At 41.1% G+C, this 17,848-nt stretch overlaps 1 protein-coding gene across 4 annotated transcripts in view; it reads left to right on the top strand.

Annotated features, from left to right (window-relative positions):
- LOC133987405 (ankyrin repeat and SAM domain-containing protein 1A-like) overlaps positions 1-17,848 on the top strand; it is a 63,308-nt gene that overhangs the window by 873 nt on the left and 44,587 nt on the right. For 3 of the 4 annotated variants that reach the window (XM_062426764.1, XM_062426763.1, XM_062426762.1), the window contains exons 2-4: positions 10,625-10,705; positions 10,939-11,095; positions 12,079-12,141. In XM_062426764.1, the coding sequence (XP_062282748.1) occupies positions 10,625-10,705; positions 10,939-11,095; positions 12,079-12,141 (301 nt within the window). The remainder of the gene's footprint in view (positions 1-10,624; positions 10,706-10,938; positions 11,096-12,078; positions 12,142-17,848) is intronic. The other variant, XM_062426765.1, reaches the window with a different exon arrangement.

Raw genomic sequence — 17,848 nt, 5'->3', positions numbered from 1 at the left:
TGCAACCGAGCTTCAGAAATTTGCAACAAGATACCCCATGATCTCTTCAGAAACTGGTACAGATGCATAATTAATTGCTTACATAAAGTCTAGACCTGAACAGTGAGTGGTGAAGGAGGAGCAGGGAGCCAGTTGTCAGAGCACACACTCTCATTTTCAAGCAGTATCCATTGCATTGTGTTGAGAGTTTCTTTAAAGCCATCTCCTTAGTTCAGCTGCATAGTTACAAGCTTGGTAGTTTTCATTTGTATCAGTGGTCACAAGAGGAAGTTTCTCTGTGGGGTGCGTTTTGATGTGGTTTTTCAGATCTATAGAAGTATTTCCATGTGAGAACAAGGTTAAGATGCTCTGTTGAGGTTTTGCAAGACAGCATGAATTTCCTCACTGTGAAATGTTCTCATTCACCCCTCCTCCATTGTGTATGAGTACTGATTTAGAGATAAAACAGTCAATATGGCCTACAGTACCTGTCATCTGTGCCCACATGCCATCTGTAGTCTGTCAGCCTGGAGATCCTCAGATTAAAATGCCTGATTTGGAGCGCTGGTGTGCAAAGCGGGGAGATATTTTCCTAAAATAGAAGATATCAGTAAAGCCTTTGGTAATGTGCCTGAATCCCTAGTCCTGTTTTTAATAATGTAAAATTGCATCAGATTCCTCACTTTATCACGAAAAGACAGCTGGGCTGCACCAAGTTCCCTCTAACTTTGTGCAGATGAGGGATACAGGGTAATATTAAATCAGAGGGTGAAATAAAATGGATCTGATAAGTTTTGAGTTTCATTTTGTCCTGCAGATGTTATCTGAATTATATGCTTACCGCCACAGCATTGTTGAATTTTTCCTGGGATGAAACAGGTTTTTTCTGGATCCTTTTTTATAATGTAGTTTCATAATGTATTCTTAGCTGAGAGAGCCATTGTGCTATAGATGCAATCTTATGACCTTCCAAGAAAAGAGAAGAACAGCCTTGTTGAGGAAGAGCCGAACATAGGTTTCTATATGAGTGCCTCTAGATAAAGATGAACTTTTGACCATCACATGTCAAAAGCCTGACTTCTCTGCAGCATTATTTTAATGCTGAGCACATGCAGGTGAACTTCAGTCAATAAAAAAAAAATCATATTGCTCCTTTGGGAGTCCCACGCCAGCCACCTTCATCTGAGGGGAAAGTGTTTCAGCGAATCTCGAGGTGATGTATCGCTGTGTTACTTAGTGCAGACTGCACAGTGTACTCAAGGTAATTACATTAAACCCTTCTAATCGGAAATCCAATTCAGAGATGTCATGTAGTCAAGGCGGACTCCGTCTTTCCGTCCTCACAAATCTGTAGGCAGACAGAAGAGCTTATTGTGTCATTTACTCCGGCTTGAGCAATCGATGCCTGGCAAGGATAACTCTGGGAAATTATTGGCTAGACTTTGTCGGAAAATGTCGAGATGTACAAAAGCATGTTGCGTGTGGACACCTGAGCTTATTGGACAGGCTGTTTAGAATATAACAAGTTGCACGATTATTGACCACAGTGCAGCCTGGGGGATTGTTGCTATTGTGTGTGACATTTGATTTAGTTTGCATAACCCAAATGTCAATACGTTTAAGGTGAATTACTGCAGTGGTGCTGGTTGTGGGTTAGTGTGATTTGTCTTGTTTTTGTTTTTTCCCCCCTTTAACCTGCATCGCCCTGTGACTTATTCATCATTCATTGTTAGAAAGTGTAGGCCTGTAATCCTGTCAGGTGAGATTTGATCTGTAAGAGGGCCAGGATGCTTTAGCAAACTGGTGGCTTTAATGTCAGAAAGAGTTTGTGTGTGTTTATTTACACTCTTGCTTCACTCCAGTTTATTATAAGGGCACATACACATGGGTTTGTAGCTTCAATAGTCATTTAATTAGACTTGTTTAGTCTGCTGTTGTCCTAGCAGGCTTTATGGATAGGATATAGTATATAATAATGACCAGTTTATTGTATAGACTAAATATATATACATGCTGTGCAGATGAATGATACAACCTAATTGGCTTCATTATTATTCTCTGAAGGTGTGTTGTGTGTGTCTCCACTAGATTTTTAGCGTTCTTTCTCTGGAATGGGGTGCATGTTAAGACTTGCAGTGTTTTTGTAACCAGGCAGTTGTACAGCTCGGCTCCATGGAATGCCTGCTTTCCCAGGAGGCTGCATCCCAGTGGTTGCCATGGGATAGACACTGACCCCGGCATGTTTAACACCACTGCCGCCCCAAACATTTGTTCCGTGGTGCTCCATTAACACCAAAATGAGCTGGGCAGGGCGTCCTCGAGCAGTAAGGTCACGGTGTAAACCTTTGTAGTGCTACCATGCTGTGTTGTGGCGCACATCTGTTTATGAGTTGATACTTGAATTATTTAGTCCATGTAGAGGCATATTTTTGCTGTGTTTTCCTCCATGACATAGTTTTTGCTTGGGCCCCATGACCTGTTTTGATCCTAGGGATCTACAGGAAGAGCTCTTCACTAGCACTTCCTGGCCCAGGTTGTCCAAACACAGGCAGCTGCTGTGGTTAGACCAGAGGTAAGACAAGTCCCTGGCAGGGAGAGTGCCTGCCCACTGAGGGGAAATTAACAGAGGAATGCATGGAGTGCTGGACAGACACTCTGAGAGCTTAGCCAGATGAGGGCTCGTCTCCCAGCTTCACAGCCATGTCCTTTGTCCCACTGACAAAGCGTAGAATGATGGCTTTTCATATTCATATAAGTCCCTAAAGACCATTGGGGGGCTTTTCTATACTTTTCACTTTTACAAAGAAAATTGAGCTGTAATTTGGATAGAATCAGACCACCTATTTAGAGTATCATTTAGGCTTGTTGCCTGTTGCTGTAGGCTGATGCAAGTGTATCTTTTGCTGATACACATAAAAATAAGATAATCACGAAGGCCTCTTCAAGGCCTCTATGAAATGTTTTTCCTTTCCGTAAATGCTAGCAAGGAAAGCTTTTCTATCAGTGTGATGACTTGGTTCGCATTTTAAAAGGGCTGGGCACTTCTCCAGATCATTCCATCTCATTACATCCACAATTTCTGGCAAATCCCGAGCAGACCCATGCTGTCAGACTGGTGTCAGCTGAGAAAATACCCGCTGCATAGGGAGAAGCACATACTGTCCTTCTTAAAAGCAGACGTTCCCCTTAGTCTCTCTGTTATTAGGATCTGCGTGCATGTAAAATTAACTGAGTGTGAAGGTGCGCTGTAGGACTTTTGTAGTGTTTCTGCAGATGACAGGCTCACAGCGGGAATCTGACAGCCTCAGTGCTTAGCCGTGTGTCATCGTAGCTATCAAAGTTCACGCTAACTTTCTCACTGCCTGCTGTTTGTGCAGGCAGGCAGTGTTAACAAGTCAGTTTCTACCACTCTGACGGTACTGCAATGCATCATTCTCTCTGAGGTGAACTAAGAGCAGGGGCAAACAGCAGGCTTGGCAGTCACATTTCATCAATCTCTGACCTCTGAACTGTAAGAAACTGAAGCTGGTTCAACCCAGGAGGGAGCAGTGGTAGCTGGGAAATCTAACACCACCATGTTAGCATTCCTGGAGCATCTGAGTTAGGAATGCTGTGCGCGTTATGTTTACGGCCTGTGTTTGTGTAGTCTAAGAAAGCAGGCAGAAAGGCACTCGGTGGCAGTGATTCATTCCACATATGTGTATGTGGAGGAGCTGACAAATAATATAACGCCCTTTCCATGCAGTGTGTAGCCATCTTCACTAAAACCAAATGGTGGTAGGCTAAAAATAGCTTTCATCCAAGTGGGTCAGGGGTTTCTTGATTAATTTGTATAAGAAAAGGCTGCCTAGGAGTTTTGTTAGGATGTCAAGCAACAATAGCCTTAACAATCATTTTAATAGTACTTTTCACAACATTACATAGTGCTCGATAATTAAGACACATTAGTTGTCATATTTCTAAGAAACACACTATAATTTATTATTTTCAGCACTGTGTGTTTCCTCTATCAGAATAAAATGTAAGAGAAAGGCTGCAACAGACAAACACATTCACTGGATCTTAAGTGTGCTTGTTTTTGTGAACTCTGTTTCAACCCATTCACTGAAAACCTTATAATAACAAATGGACAAATGGAAAAGATAAGGCTGCAGAGGTTGTGGTGTATCTCTGTGTGTGGCCTCTGTTTTTGAACCCGTTTAATGAGAGAAGTGCAACAGCAACGGCCAGAGATGTCAGGCACACCCTTTCGACCTGTGCCGGCCTACATGTGTTAGCTGGCTGTTAGCAGCCCAGACATTTTATTCCATCTGGCCCTCTGGCTGGCGTCTTCCTTTCTCTCTCCCACTCTGCTGCTCTCAGCAGTCTTCTTGCCCACCTGCTGGGCCCATACCAACTACCACTCCACCTCCAGACTTCAAACATGTTGTACTTGGAGACAGAGTAATGGCTCTGCCCTCAGTGTGTTCACACAGGAAACACATTTGGGGTAGATATTTTTAAAATGTGTAAATACCCCTTTTCTGTGCTGATTCTGCAAAAAATGTAGAAAAGCAATAAGAAATATTCTGGTTACTCTATTTTAACTGAGCAGATTGAGAACAGACTGACTTTGAAACCCACTTATTTTCACACTCATGAATAATATGTGACATGAATAAGTTTTAGGGTCAAGAAAACTTAACAACCCTGAAAATTGCTCCACTTAAATTAAAGGATGACTATGTTGGTGAATACTGTGAGCCAACTGAGCAGTATTTGACAAAATCTTCAACAAATGCAAACTAGATCAGCCAGAAGTTGGCCGTTATTTCCAGAAGTGGGTTGTCAGCTCAACTGAAAATAGCTGCCCATCCATCCAGCAAGATTTAAGTCACAAGTGAACATCAGCTTGTTCTTTCAAGCAAACAACACAGCGGATGGTGGTGCGAACAGTCAGATCAGTGCGGTTGTGCCTGCCGTGAATCAGTGTGGGAAATGCCAGCTTGTTGGACGACAGGCTGTGATTGAATGTGTTTCCCTTCTTTTCTCGCCCCATCTGATTCTCCCCCATTTTCTTTTCTTCTTTATTCATCCCACCTTTTCAGTTTTTCATGCCCATCATTTTGATTCTGCCGGAGCCCACTGGACTACTGTGATCATAGTCTGGACATATGCAGTTTATTCACACCTCCTGCTGCAACACAGTAGCTCTGTGAAATGCTTGCTGTGGTGTGTTTACGAGCCATGAAGACTCAATCAGGCTTTGTTAAGGCTGTGCGCTACAACTGAATCGGCAAATGAGAAACCGTATCTGTGTCTTTATTTCAGCGCTGCTCCATTTTAACTTAAGCTGTTTACTGTGGCACCAGAAAGATATTTCTAATGTTTTAGTAGCCTTGTTGAAAGATGATTGTCCAACGCTTTTCTTAAGATTCTCTGGCTTAGGCTCCCAGTGTCAAGGGTCGATAAATTATAATTTACTTACTTTGGTGCTTTTCTTTAGCTGCATGGCTATATGGATTACAGTGTCAAGTCTGTTGGTCCAACATTTGGTCCAGACTGAAATATCTCAACAAATATCGGAGGGATTGCCATGATTTTTTGTAGAAACAGTCATGGTAGTCAGAGGATGAATCCTAATGATTTTGTTGATCCCCAGATTTTTCCTGTAGCCCCACCACTGTGAAAACCTTCAATAAATGTCTGATGGAATGCTATAAAATGTGTCCCCCTCAGGATGATTTGTAATAACTTTGGTGATTTGTCTAATACTTTAATTTATGACCATATACCTGCAAAACTAATGACATTTTCATCAGCCTCAGCTGTATTTGTGTTTGTTGCTAATTAGCCCATGTTAGCATGCTATCATGCTAAACTAACATGGTAAAGATCATGGTTAAATTATACCAGCTAAACATGGGCATGTTAGTATTATCATTGTGAGCATGTTGGCATGCTGTCAATAGCATTAAGCAAAGCATAGCTGTATCTAAGTCCATTCTTTCAGTGGCTGTAGACTCTTTCTTGTAGCTTCATGTAACAGTTGTGCAACCTCATTTCAATACGGGCTCATCTGGATTTCCCGTTAATCTAGATCTAACCGTAAATGGTCATAATCATAAACCATCTGATCATGAAATTCTCCTCTGATGTGATTTTAAGACTTGTTAGTCATAGGCTTGTTGCTGCTGTGTCATAGTTTCAGCATAGATTTTAATTCAGTTGCCTGATTTTGTTTCCCTGTGATACTTAATTTATAAGACTGCCTCAGAACAACAGAGGCTTTATCCTTTAAATTCAGTCAGCAACACCTTCATGATAGGTATGTTCTACTTTATTAGAGTAGTAGGTCCTCTGTGGTCCTTACATGGTACTCATCAAGTCGAGATTTTATTTAGCTCATCAAGTCAGGGAGTGTAGTCGTCAGAAGGCCTGGAGGGCTCTGGCAGGTACTTCAGGTTGGCTGTTGGGCAGCGGGGTGTCTGGTTTCAGCACCCGCCAGCAGTGTGCATAATTAAGCCCAATTTCCCTGACGGTGGCTGACATGCGCCAGTCACTGCTGGGCTCAGTGTCCTGGGCCAGACTAATCCCTGGCAGTGTGATCATACTGCTAATAGGCTAGAGGACAAATCTGTTTATTTGACACCGGGTTCACAACTCACCTGGGTTCTTATTTGCTTCAACTGACTATTGAATTTAGCCTCGCCCATTCTCCTGGGCTCCATAAGTAAACATGTAATTATGTATCATGACTTTTGGTTCCACTGCAATTATTGTAGGTTACTGACATATATGTGATATTTACTTTGAATACCAGCTGTTGTTAAAAATGGTTAACAGGTGTTCAAAAAGGTCATTTCTCTGTCAAAGGCAATGGAACTTGTAATACGGGTTGGTCCTGGTCATAATATGCAGCAAAATAACGCATCCCTGCTTTTTCTGCCTGCTTAGCGGTCTGACCGAGATGAGTAAATATGATTAAAATGATCAATATAAACTGACATTCAAACACATCAACTAACTTGATTTAGTTTAGTTTTCTGTCTGGGCATTTAGAAACTGAGCCTCATTTGGACTTCAGAAAAACAGCAGGGATTAATGTTTAAGCCTACATATTTTAAAATGCCCTCAGTATGTGTGACCAACATCAGTGGACTAATGGAGAGATACATTAAAGGGAAAATGTTATTATCCTTCCTCCTCTGGTTCTGGTCGGGCTTTGTACAACACAGAATTACAGCCTCCCCCAGAATCTCTTTGAAACTTGCCAGTGACACGGAAAAGTTTTAGGCTCATGAAAACTCAACAACCCTGCAAATTGCTGTACCTCCGTTAAATAATTGCTTTGTTGGTGAATTCTGTGAGCCAACAGAGCGGCATTTGACAAAATCTTCAACATATGCAAACTACATCAGACAGAAGTTGGTTGTCATTTCCAGAAATGGGTCGTCAGCACAACTGAAAATAGCTGCCCATCCATTCAGCAATTTTTATCATAAGTGAACATCAATTGATTCAGTTTAGTTTTCTCTCTGTACATTTAAAAACTGAGCCTCATTTGGACTTCAGAAAACAGCAGAGATTTGTGTTTAAGCCTACATATTTTAAACTGCCTTCAGTATGTGTGACTAACATCAGTAGACTAATGGAGAGATACATAAAAGAGAGAAAATGTTATTATCCGTCCTCCTCTCGTTCTGGCCTGGCTTTGTACAACACAGAATTACAGCCCCCCAGAATCTCTTTCAAACTTCAGCTTCATCCTGCTGATATTCCCTCAGGGAAATTAAGGATTAGCTCAGCCTTTCAAACAGGAATTCCTCAGTCAGTTCCCATGAATGTGCCCCCTCCCAATCCAAATCAACTCTGTTTTGCCCATTGCCCTGCTATGGGCCTAAGCCCCGTCCCTCAGTTAGGTTAGTTGTGAGCCGTAGTAAGAGGATGAAGTGGATTGTGGAGCGCCACTCTGATTCGTGCCCTTGAGTGCCACACTGGCAAAATGCTCAGAGGACGTGACACTGGGACTGCCACCACAGGCAGCTCTGCGAATGTAAACACTACGCCAGTGGAAAGATGTCATGAGCAGACATCTTTATTCCCTCCACAAGAAGATTTAAGATTAATTAACACCCATGTCCCTGATTACAGATATAATGTTATAGAAATAGAAACCAGAGAGTGACATCATTTTGTGGTTTGCGAAGCATGACGACCCCATTGGGTTTTCTTTGATCATGTGGCTGACGTGACACGTGTTTGTATTTCTGGGTGGCAAGTTTAGAACTTCTGGCAATGACACATCAGAGTCATGACCGCTGCGGATGACCCATGTGCAGAGGCATCATCAATTTTGGCCTAGATTTTTAAAATTGGTGACAAAGACTGAAAAAGAAGCCTTGTAAGATGGAAAAAAGTTTTTTTCTCATGTTGCTTTTTTTATTAAGTAAGTTGAGTCTTATAACATAATATATGTATGTTATGTTTCCCAGGTTTATTGTCATTTCTAGTCTAGACCCTACACATAGAACAAGATAGCCTTTTGTATTACACTGTCTGTAAAGCACCAGAAAAATGCCCAAATGTTAATTTGCATGACAATCAATGAAATCTAAGTCATGTTAATTATGTGCCCAATCCCATGGCTCTCCCTATTCTCGCACCGCTCTGATAATCTTTACTGTCCTGTGCCTGATTCTGTTAAAGTCTCCAGTCGTCGACGTCGCTCCGATCATGTTTATGTTAATTTGTTTATGGGGTTTTGCTGTAAGCTGTTACATAACTATTTTATCTAGGACAGCAACTAGAGGTCTGTTTCTGTCTCCATATTTCCCTTTTTTGATATGTTCAGCGGCCACGCACAACCCAGTATTGGATCTTAGCTGCTAAATGTTGTTACAGGTTCTGGAGGAATTGGGAGGAAGTAGATTTGCAATGCCTTAAGAGCTGGCATAATCGCAGCTCACACATTTTTCCCCCTCGCTAACAGAAAATTTATCAATCCCCAGCATTTCCTCCCACCACATTTTCCCACTCTAGTATTTCCTCTTTGCACGCCCTGCTTTTTTGATGTGTCTTCATGGCTGCCTGACTTGGTAAGATGATTCCCAGAAGGCCCGCTTTAAGAAATAAACAGCTTAGGCAATGTCTAGTAGAGTGGTGCATCCCTGTGTGTCTGTGCTCTGTCAGGCCCATTGTTCTGCAAGCCAGAGAGCCCTCCAAGACACTTATTTAATGAGACGGCTCTGACTGTGTAATTGCAGACTGCTCTGAGAACTATTATGGGAGATGTATTTTAAGGGGGCAAAAACAGCCATTACTGTGACAAAAATGAGTCGAGTGTGTGAAGCACAGTCACACAGCACAACTGAAGCTGATGAGAGGGTCCTGAGCATCCTGCTGCCAAGCCATCTACACTCCCCACACTAGTTACATCATGGATCAATTCATATTGTGTTTGCGAGTCTGTTCATGTTCAAATTGGGTTGTTTTTTTTATTTTTTCTGTGCTGATGATTTGCCGTTAGCTTGTGCTGTTCTTTTCTCTAAAGGCTTCATTCATGGATGCTACTTGCTTGCATCAAAATCCAGTCAGCCAGTCATTATTTATGAAGTTATCCAACTGTCAAATCAAGACATTGCATTGGGGTTTTAGACTGCTTTCTATAATGTATCACAAGCTAAGTAAATGGTAAAAAAAAAAGAAGCTAATTTCTAAAAAAAAAGTCTCCTCCATTCATGATTGATTCTCTGTGAGGCCCAAAGGTTTTGCTCCCATTCTCTTTCTGTATGGCAAATGACTGGTCTCACATATTTGGTTCACCAGTGCTGGGATTTCCTCATCACATGATTTATTTAGGATGTGTTAAGGTCTTTCAGAGTGCTTTGCAAGCCCAGTCCTGGCACTCCATCTCACCAGACATCCTTTAGCTTCTTAAATGACTCCCTCCATTTCTCTTTACCACCCCCCCACCCTTCGATCGCCATTCTGTCTCCTCCTCACCGCAGCACTCTTTGCAAATTAAAAGAAACAAACCAATATGAGCCGACAGCAGAGTTGAGCTCAACTGAATGAGAGTGCTAGGCTAATGCTGGCCTAGCTTACACTTCAACCCATTCGGTGCTTTTTTGGGTTCACTCCTAATGCTTTGTTTGTGGTTGCCTACGTTGCCTAACAAAAGCCTATTCTGCTTCATGACTCAGCCGAGAATAATCAGGCTTAAGTTGCATGCAGTTACTGTAAAATAGATGAAATTAGCTCATCGTGGCTGCGGCCCCGTGTGGTGATAGTGTTTCTTTCTCTTCCTGGTTTTCTGATGCCATGCTACTGCTGGCCTGTGCTTTCTCTAGAGACAGAGAGTGAATGAAGGTGCACCCCCACCTGTGTGTAGGATGGGTGTAGCTGTGGCTGGCTGGCTGGCTGGCTGGGGCCCGAGATAGCAATCAGAATCCGTCACACCCACAGTTTAGAGACTTTACAAAGGGATAGGCAGTGTTTGTTTGGCTTGTGTGTGTGTGTGTGTGTGTGTGTGTGTGTGTGTGTCTGTGTGTCTGTGTGTCTGTGTGTCTGTGTGTCTGTGTGTCTGTGTGTCTGTGTGTGTGTGTGTGTGTGTGTGTGTGTGTGTGTTTTATGGAAGCTTAACAATCCTTTCTTCTCCAAACAGTATCTGGAGAGGCCCCAATGTGAATTGTGTGGACAGCACTGGATACACCCCCCTTCACCACGCAGCCCTGAATGGACACAGGTACATCAGCATTAAATAACTTTAAGAACTGTGGTGTTGTATCCTGTTTCAGTTCCTCTATTTATGCTCTGCTTTTAATGAGGTCTACCCTCAGGGTGAATTGTCCCACTGGGAAGATTTAAGCTATTGATTAGCCATTTGCTTACTGAGAGGTAGGGGGTTCTGTATTTAACAGTGTGGTTTATTATTTATTTTCTTTTCTGACCTGCGCTGTCCCCTTCATTCGTTCACAGCGAGGTGGTGGAGGCACTGCTACGAAACGAGGCCTTGACCAACATCGCCGACAACAAGGGCTGCTACCCTCTCCATCTGGCTGCATGGAAGGGAGATGAACATATCGTCAAACTGCTCATTCACCAAGGACCTTCGCACCCCAAACTCAACGAGCAGGTCTGACACTGCATTTACTCTTCCGTGTTTGTGTGCGTGTGCGTGTGTGTCTTTTACACGAAAGGTTCCAGTTTGGATTTTTTAAAAAACACATTTTCAATGCTGATGATGTCTTGAGCTAAGGCCGTAGTGAAATGGTTTAAGCACTAAGTGGATTTTTCTCTTCCATCTGTTCGGAGTTTGTCTACAGCGAACACATTAAGACATTAGTGGCTGCTTCTTCACCCTTCTTTTTAAGGTAGTGAAAATGAGACACGTTTAAATCTCATGCTTTCCTTTTCAGCACAATCAGTGATCGAGCAGTTTCATTATTGCAGCTCTAACAGATTAGTCAGCAACCACAGAAATGATTTCCCTACTCAGTCCGGAGGTTGTTTTTAGCTGCAAAATGTCACATGGTGATATTCTTCTAGTTCAGCATGGCATGTGCAATTTCTGCTCTATATTTGAACTAAATGTCAAAAAGAATGTGACCTGAGTGCATTAACCTCGTGCATCATGAGTCTGACTTTTACCGTGTTACTGATACTTTGGTACGTGACGTGCTTTGACACCATACTAGTGTGAGAAGTGCTTGTTTGCCCTAACCATTTTAACCATTTAACTTTTTCATATTTGGTTTAGCTGCTTTGCCGCACAGGCAGCCTCCAGACCAGCAGCATCTCTGGGCTGCCCTGTTTGGGATGAGGAGAAATGACCCATTATGAGCTTTATAAATGTTTTGCCATGTGCCATGAAATGTACCTGACAGCAAAACGCCTATTTGGGTATAATTATAAAAATGAGCTAGATTTAGAAACATCACTGTCGTTCTGTGTCATTTCTCCCTACCTATTCATGACATCTGATTGTTCATTAACTCAACCCTGATATTTTTTTCTCCCTTTTATTTAGTTTGTCTCATTTGTGATCATCATTCATTCAGTCATTGCTTGTCTGAACCAAAACCATCGGCTTATCTTCTTTTCCTCCCTCCCTCCCAGAGCTCTGTAGACCATAAAGAGTTCAAACGCTGTGGGCCCTTTGACCCCTATATTAATTCCAAGGTGTGTACACAGCGCTGCCGAAACAACATTTCCTTTTTAAGTGCTTTGCTTTTCAACTGCTGTGTTGGCTTGCTGTGCTTGACTTTGGTTTGTTTCTGCTGCTTGTGGGGCTACTCTGCTGCAAAGTTATGGGGACGCTATTATTAATTTCACTCACTATTGGTGGATCTCTCTCCTCTGGCTTTCCACTCATGTTTGCCTGCGATCCTGAATTTTATTGAGATGTTACGTTTAACATAAGTGACACTGCTTTACAACATGCCATCTACCAAAGGTTTTTCTTAAAATGGTTTGCTACATGTTGTACCAGCCTTTTGATCTGTAAAGGCTTTCTTTCTTGCATCAAAATCCAGTCAGTTACTCATTATTTATGAAGGTATCCAACTGTCAAATCAGGACTTTGCATTGAGTTTTAGATTGTCTTCTATAATATATCACAAGCTAAGAAAATGTTAAAAAAAATTTCTCCATTCATGATTGATTCTCTGTGAGGCCCAAAGGCTTTGCTCCCATTCTCTTGTTCTCTGTATACATTGCTGCTGAAACATTTTACAGTACTGTTGTACCACAGCCTTTTGAACAGGGTCATGAATAAATTGAGTTTTATATAAAAATGCTATCGAAAGTTGAGAACATGGCCGTCCTTGTAGCTGATTTGTGAGTCTCTCTGTGTCAGTGTTTCTCTTCGGGATGAGAAAATTGTACAAATTTGATTTGAAAGCTTGTATAATGTGCAGCCCAAAGCAGTACAGTTGTTGGCACCAAACATTCAGGAGTAGGAGGAAATATTGACCAACACAAACCACACTATCAATTAAAGCTACAACAACCATTATGGTATTAAAAAGAATCAACAATAGAAGGTTGAAAGATGGAGTAGCTTACAGAAAGTCTTTTGTAATACCTGCCACCAGCATATAGCACTGTTGGCTGCTGTATGCTATTCACTATGTAGTGCTAAAGATTGAGTTTGCTCTATAGATGAATGGTGCTGCAGCTAATTATTATTTTCATTATTGATGAGTGAATTCATTTTTCAATTACTAAATTAATCAAAGCAAAGGGTAAACACAAGTTAGCCCAATCCAATTTGACCTATAGCTACAAAAACCAAACTATTCAATTATAATCAAATATGAATTTAAAATATCACCATATATATGCAAGAAATTCAACGAATTATTTGCATTTCTTAGAAACAATGTTGTTAAAAAACAATGACATACCCAATTTATATTTGGTGCTGAAAAACTGTACTGCATGTTAGCCTCATTATTCTGAGTGTATTAGCATGTTGACGTTCACATTTAACTCAAAGTACCACACCCCCACAGAGCTGCTGTCATGACTATATTGACCCTTAGTCTTGGTAAATTATATAGTATAATTACTTAATAATGTTTTGCTCATTGAGTCATTTATTATCTGACTGCTCATTTCCTTACTACTGTATTACCTCAGGGTCAATAAGATAAGCAATTAAAAATGAAACAAAACAGAAAGGAAGCTAAGATACTTCTAGGAAGAATCGGATTGAAGGGAAAAAAAAAAAAATCAAATCCGTCCTCAAATTACAGTCACTTTCACAAAAGTTTTTCATGCTGTAATCATTCCTTCTGTTCATACAAGTTACTAAAAGATCCTTTCATGATGCACTTTCAGTGGAAGGGATGGGGGATAAAATCCACAATTCTCTTTACATGCATAAATGTACTTAAATGTTTACTTGAAGCTCATATGAGGCTTCAGCGGTCCAAATCAAGTTAGTCAAATCAAGTTGGTATCTTTCAAAGTTTGTCTTTTTGGTGCCAAATCCCCTTCTTTTTTTATGATACTTCCACTGCAGATGAACAGGAAAACACTGTTCATCAACACACAAAGAGGGAATTTTTTTTCCTTCTTACTAAAAACACTGTCACTGTGGAAGATTTACTTTATTTGGCTTACTCAGACAGCTGATTATCTTCAGATAAGCTTTTAAACACATTTTTGCTCATAATGAGGACTGTAGATTTTGTTCCTCATCTTTTACATTGTAAGTGCTGCTTGAGTGAGTCTGCTAATGGTCAGTATGAACAGGAGGAATGATTACACTGAACAAAACCTATTTCAGTGTATTTATGGACACCTTACTATTGTTTTTAAGACAGACTTGAAAAATGATGAACCTATCGTTTAAGAAACCCAGTGATTATCCTTCCCAAGAGTATCTTCAGGTTATGGTCACATATTTACTATTCATCTCTCCTTTTTGTGACTTACGTGGAACACACTATTTCACCAGGCTTTTAAAAAAATATTTCAGTTAAAGGACCCACAGAGAATTTGCATCAGCTACTCGGGGAAACCCCACAGCCTGTCTACATCAGGAGGATGCCAGTTCAGCAAACACTGCCGAGCTGACGGTGTCACCCTCACAGTTAGATCAGTACAAACATGTTAGTGGCTCCATAATTGCATTTTCAGCAGACGGAGCTGGAAACCCACCCAGGGCTGTAGATAAAGCCGCACACTATTTTTGAACATTGTCACAGTTCCCCTGGACTAATCTTCTTAGCGTTTTGATGGGAAGGCTGGATTTCTTTAAAGTGCCATGCTGCTATATATTAGAGTGTGAGTTTCCTGCAGTGGTTGCATTTGTCTTACTTTCTTTTTCCCTTTCAGTCTGTTGGATGGATTTAACATTGAGTCTTGCGGTCTGCTGAGATTATGAATGATGTCTTAATGTAAACACTTTCGGGATAGTTTGGGGACCACTACCTGGCCGTAAGCCTGAATAATTGATGCCTTGTTATGAATAAATCAAAAACATGGATGCTCTGGCCCTGGTTGTGGTCATGGTTGATGGCATCACGTGACTGAGTGGGCGGGGTGGATCTTGTCTCTCCTCTCATCACACTCCAGGACCAGGGAGCCATCTCATGAGGAAGAGGAGGAGGAGGATGGGTGGTTTTCAGTGTACCAGTCTCTTTGCATCAGCATCAAAGAGAGATTTCCATGCCATGCTTGTCTGTGTGAGTGTGTAAATGGGTGTATTTGCCCAACCCCCCTCCCTCACCCCCCTCACCACTACCACCACCTCCCAGTTTGTGCTTGTGAGCTGGCGTTGCTGAGGAGAGGAAGAGGTGGGACGTTGTCATAGCAACACTGTCACGGCTTATTGGTCATACAGTAGTTGGTGAGTGACCCAGTAGAGAGATGTGGTGTTTGTGTGGAGTGAGCTAGCCAGACATGAAAGGTGCATGATGAGGCTTTAAGTGTCTGGGGTCCAGGACTCTGTGGGGCTTCAGTGGTCCTCTTCAGGGACACTGGAGAACTCAGCCTGGACTGGGTCCAGTTCTTTCATCCCGGTCCAGGAAGCCTGCCAGACTAATGTTTATTCATTAGACGTCTGTGCTGTCTCTTACCGATAGTGTCCTCAGTGGGCTGATCGCTTTGATGATTTTTCAAACGCCTCTCTAGGGGGGAGCTGTGCAGTAACGCCCGATCTGACCTGGACTGACCCCGCCATCTGAATACCAGTGTTCCACTGTTCAGTACATAGTGTTTGCATTGAAAAATATAGAAATTACATGGAAAAAACAATGTAAACTGTCTTTTGACTCTTTTGATAAATTGTTCAAGTTATTTTTTAAGCAAATACTCAAAATATCGTCTGGTTCACACTCCACTAATATAAGCATTTTCTGCATTATATGATTTATATCCTTTAAATTGATCTCAACTGGAATAAGACATTTAAAGACAAAACCTTGGACCGTTTTAAGGGACATTTTTTCACTCTTTATATTGGATGTAATTGTCAGTTGCAGCCTGAAAAAAAAGTCATGGACTCCCTTTTACCTCAAATTTTGTCATATTTACTGAAGTGCTTGCCCATGTGGGAATGTTGGACCTCTTTCATTTAAATTAAAGAGTACTGTCTTGACCTGCTCTTTATGTAAAGTACCTTGAGATGACTTTTGTTGTGATTTGGCGCTATATAAATAAAGATTGATTGATCGAAGAATAATCTCACCTAAGGAATGATTGCATGAAGCTTATCTCATTTATAAATAATTATCCTATCTAATAGAAGTTGGACATTCAGCCTAAAACATTAACCAACATTTCAAAATATCTCAGTCTTAACATAAGAAAACAGACTTTTAAAATAAAAATAGTGTTGGAGCCTTGCCAGAAAAAACTGGTTAGTGATTAAAAAATTGTCTAATGAATACCATTAGACTATTTATATCACTGACCTCTTTTTTTTTGTTAATCACCATGTTTTCTGTATGTTACTCCATAATAAGATATAGCCCTTGGTCTGCCCACACTCACATCACGCTACCTCTCACCCAGGCTTCATCTTCCTATATAGGTCACATGTCTAATATAATATATGTTTAGATGAATTCCTCTGACCCAGGCTCAGATGTGCTGGGTCAGAGGAGTGCTGGTTGCTACGCTATGAATGTATATTCACTACGCTGGACAAATTAAAACAGAATAAAAGTCAAATAAATAACATTTAATTAAAAAATAGAAGGAAATATGTTGTCATTGAACATATATTAACTCACATTCAGACTGCTAATGGATCATATGTCTTTCTATCAGGCTTGCAGTATCTCAGAGGGATGACATAGGGAAAGTTTTGGACAGCAACAGCAGGAGTAATTTCTTTAGACTTGGACACCTCATTATCAACTGGAGCAGAGTTTCCCCTTCTTCCTTTAGGCACAACGCCTGCCAGCAAACTCATTTATCCTCTCTGTCTGTCACTTCAGTGTCCAACGCTTCCCCCAACAACACAACACAACACAACACAACACAACACAACACAACACAACACAACACAACACACACACACACACACACACACACACACACACACACACACACACCCTACCCCCTTTACCTTCTGGTCCCTCCTTGTCCTCCAGAACTTATTCCTGTCTCTGCTGTGCCAAGAGAGAGTTGAAGCATATTTGAAGAACCCTTTAAGGGGATGTCTTGTTATTTCACAGACTGATTTCTCCATTGCCATGCTTTCACATTTGCAAGTTTTAGGGTGTGTCCTCTACTGTATGTCAATTTAAGGCATCTGCTAGTTGAAGAGGAGAATTTCAGAGCAGGGAGGTATCTAAGATCTTAACGGCTTTTATGTTAGGTGTGTTTGAAAAGTGTGTCCCATTTAATCAAGTTGAAATATTAAGGGGGGAAACTAATCTTTCCTGCAAAATGGAGAAAAAGTCCACTGAAAAGAGAATTACAGTCTATGGCAGGAAGCCTGTTAGACATTCATCTCATCACAGGACTACAAGGCCAGTTTACTCAGGAATGCGTGACAGTGTCCAAATAAAAATCGATTATCAGAGTCAGGCTTTATAGCACAGTTACTGTGCTTTTAATGAAAAGAGCAGTGAGAGTTTAGATTGAGTATTTGCTGGGTTCTTGAAAAACAAGGAAGAATACTTGGGCTGCAACTAATGATTATCTCTATTAATGATTCATCTGCAGATTATTTTGTTGATTAATCGATAAAACGTTTTGCCTATAAAATGTCAGATCATGAAAAAATAATATTATTTAGTTAAGTTTTTAAATACCCCATATTGTCCAACAAACAGTCCAAACCTTAAGATAATAAATTTACTGTAATAAATAATAAAGAAAAGCAAAAAAATCATCATATCTGAGCAGCTGAAACCAGCAAATGTTT

The sequence above is a fragment of the Scomber scombrus genome, chromosome 10, assembly GCF_963691925.1.
Source record: "Scomber scombrus chromosome 10, fScoSco1.1, whole genome shotgun sequence".
Taxonomy (NCBI): domain Eukaryota; kingdom Metazoa; phylum Chordata; class Actinopteri; order Scombriformes; family Scombridae; genus Scomber; species Scomber scombrus.
The sequence above is the reverse complement of the archived record's forward strand: the minus strand, read 5'-3'. Positions and strand labels throughout refer to the sequence as shown.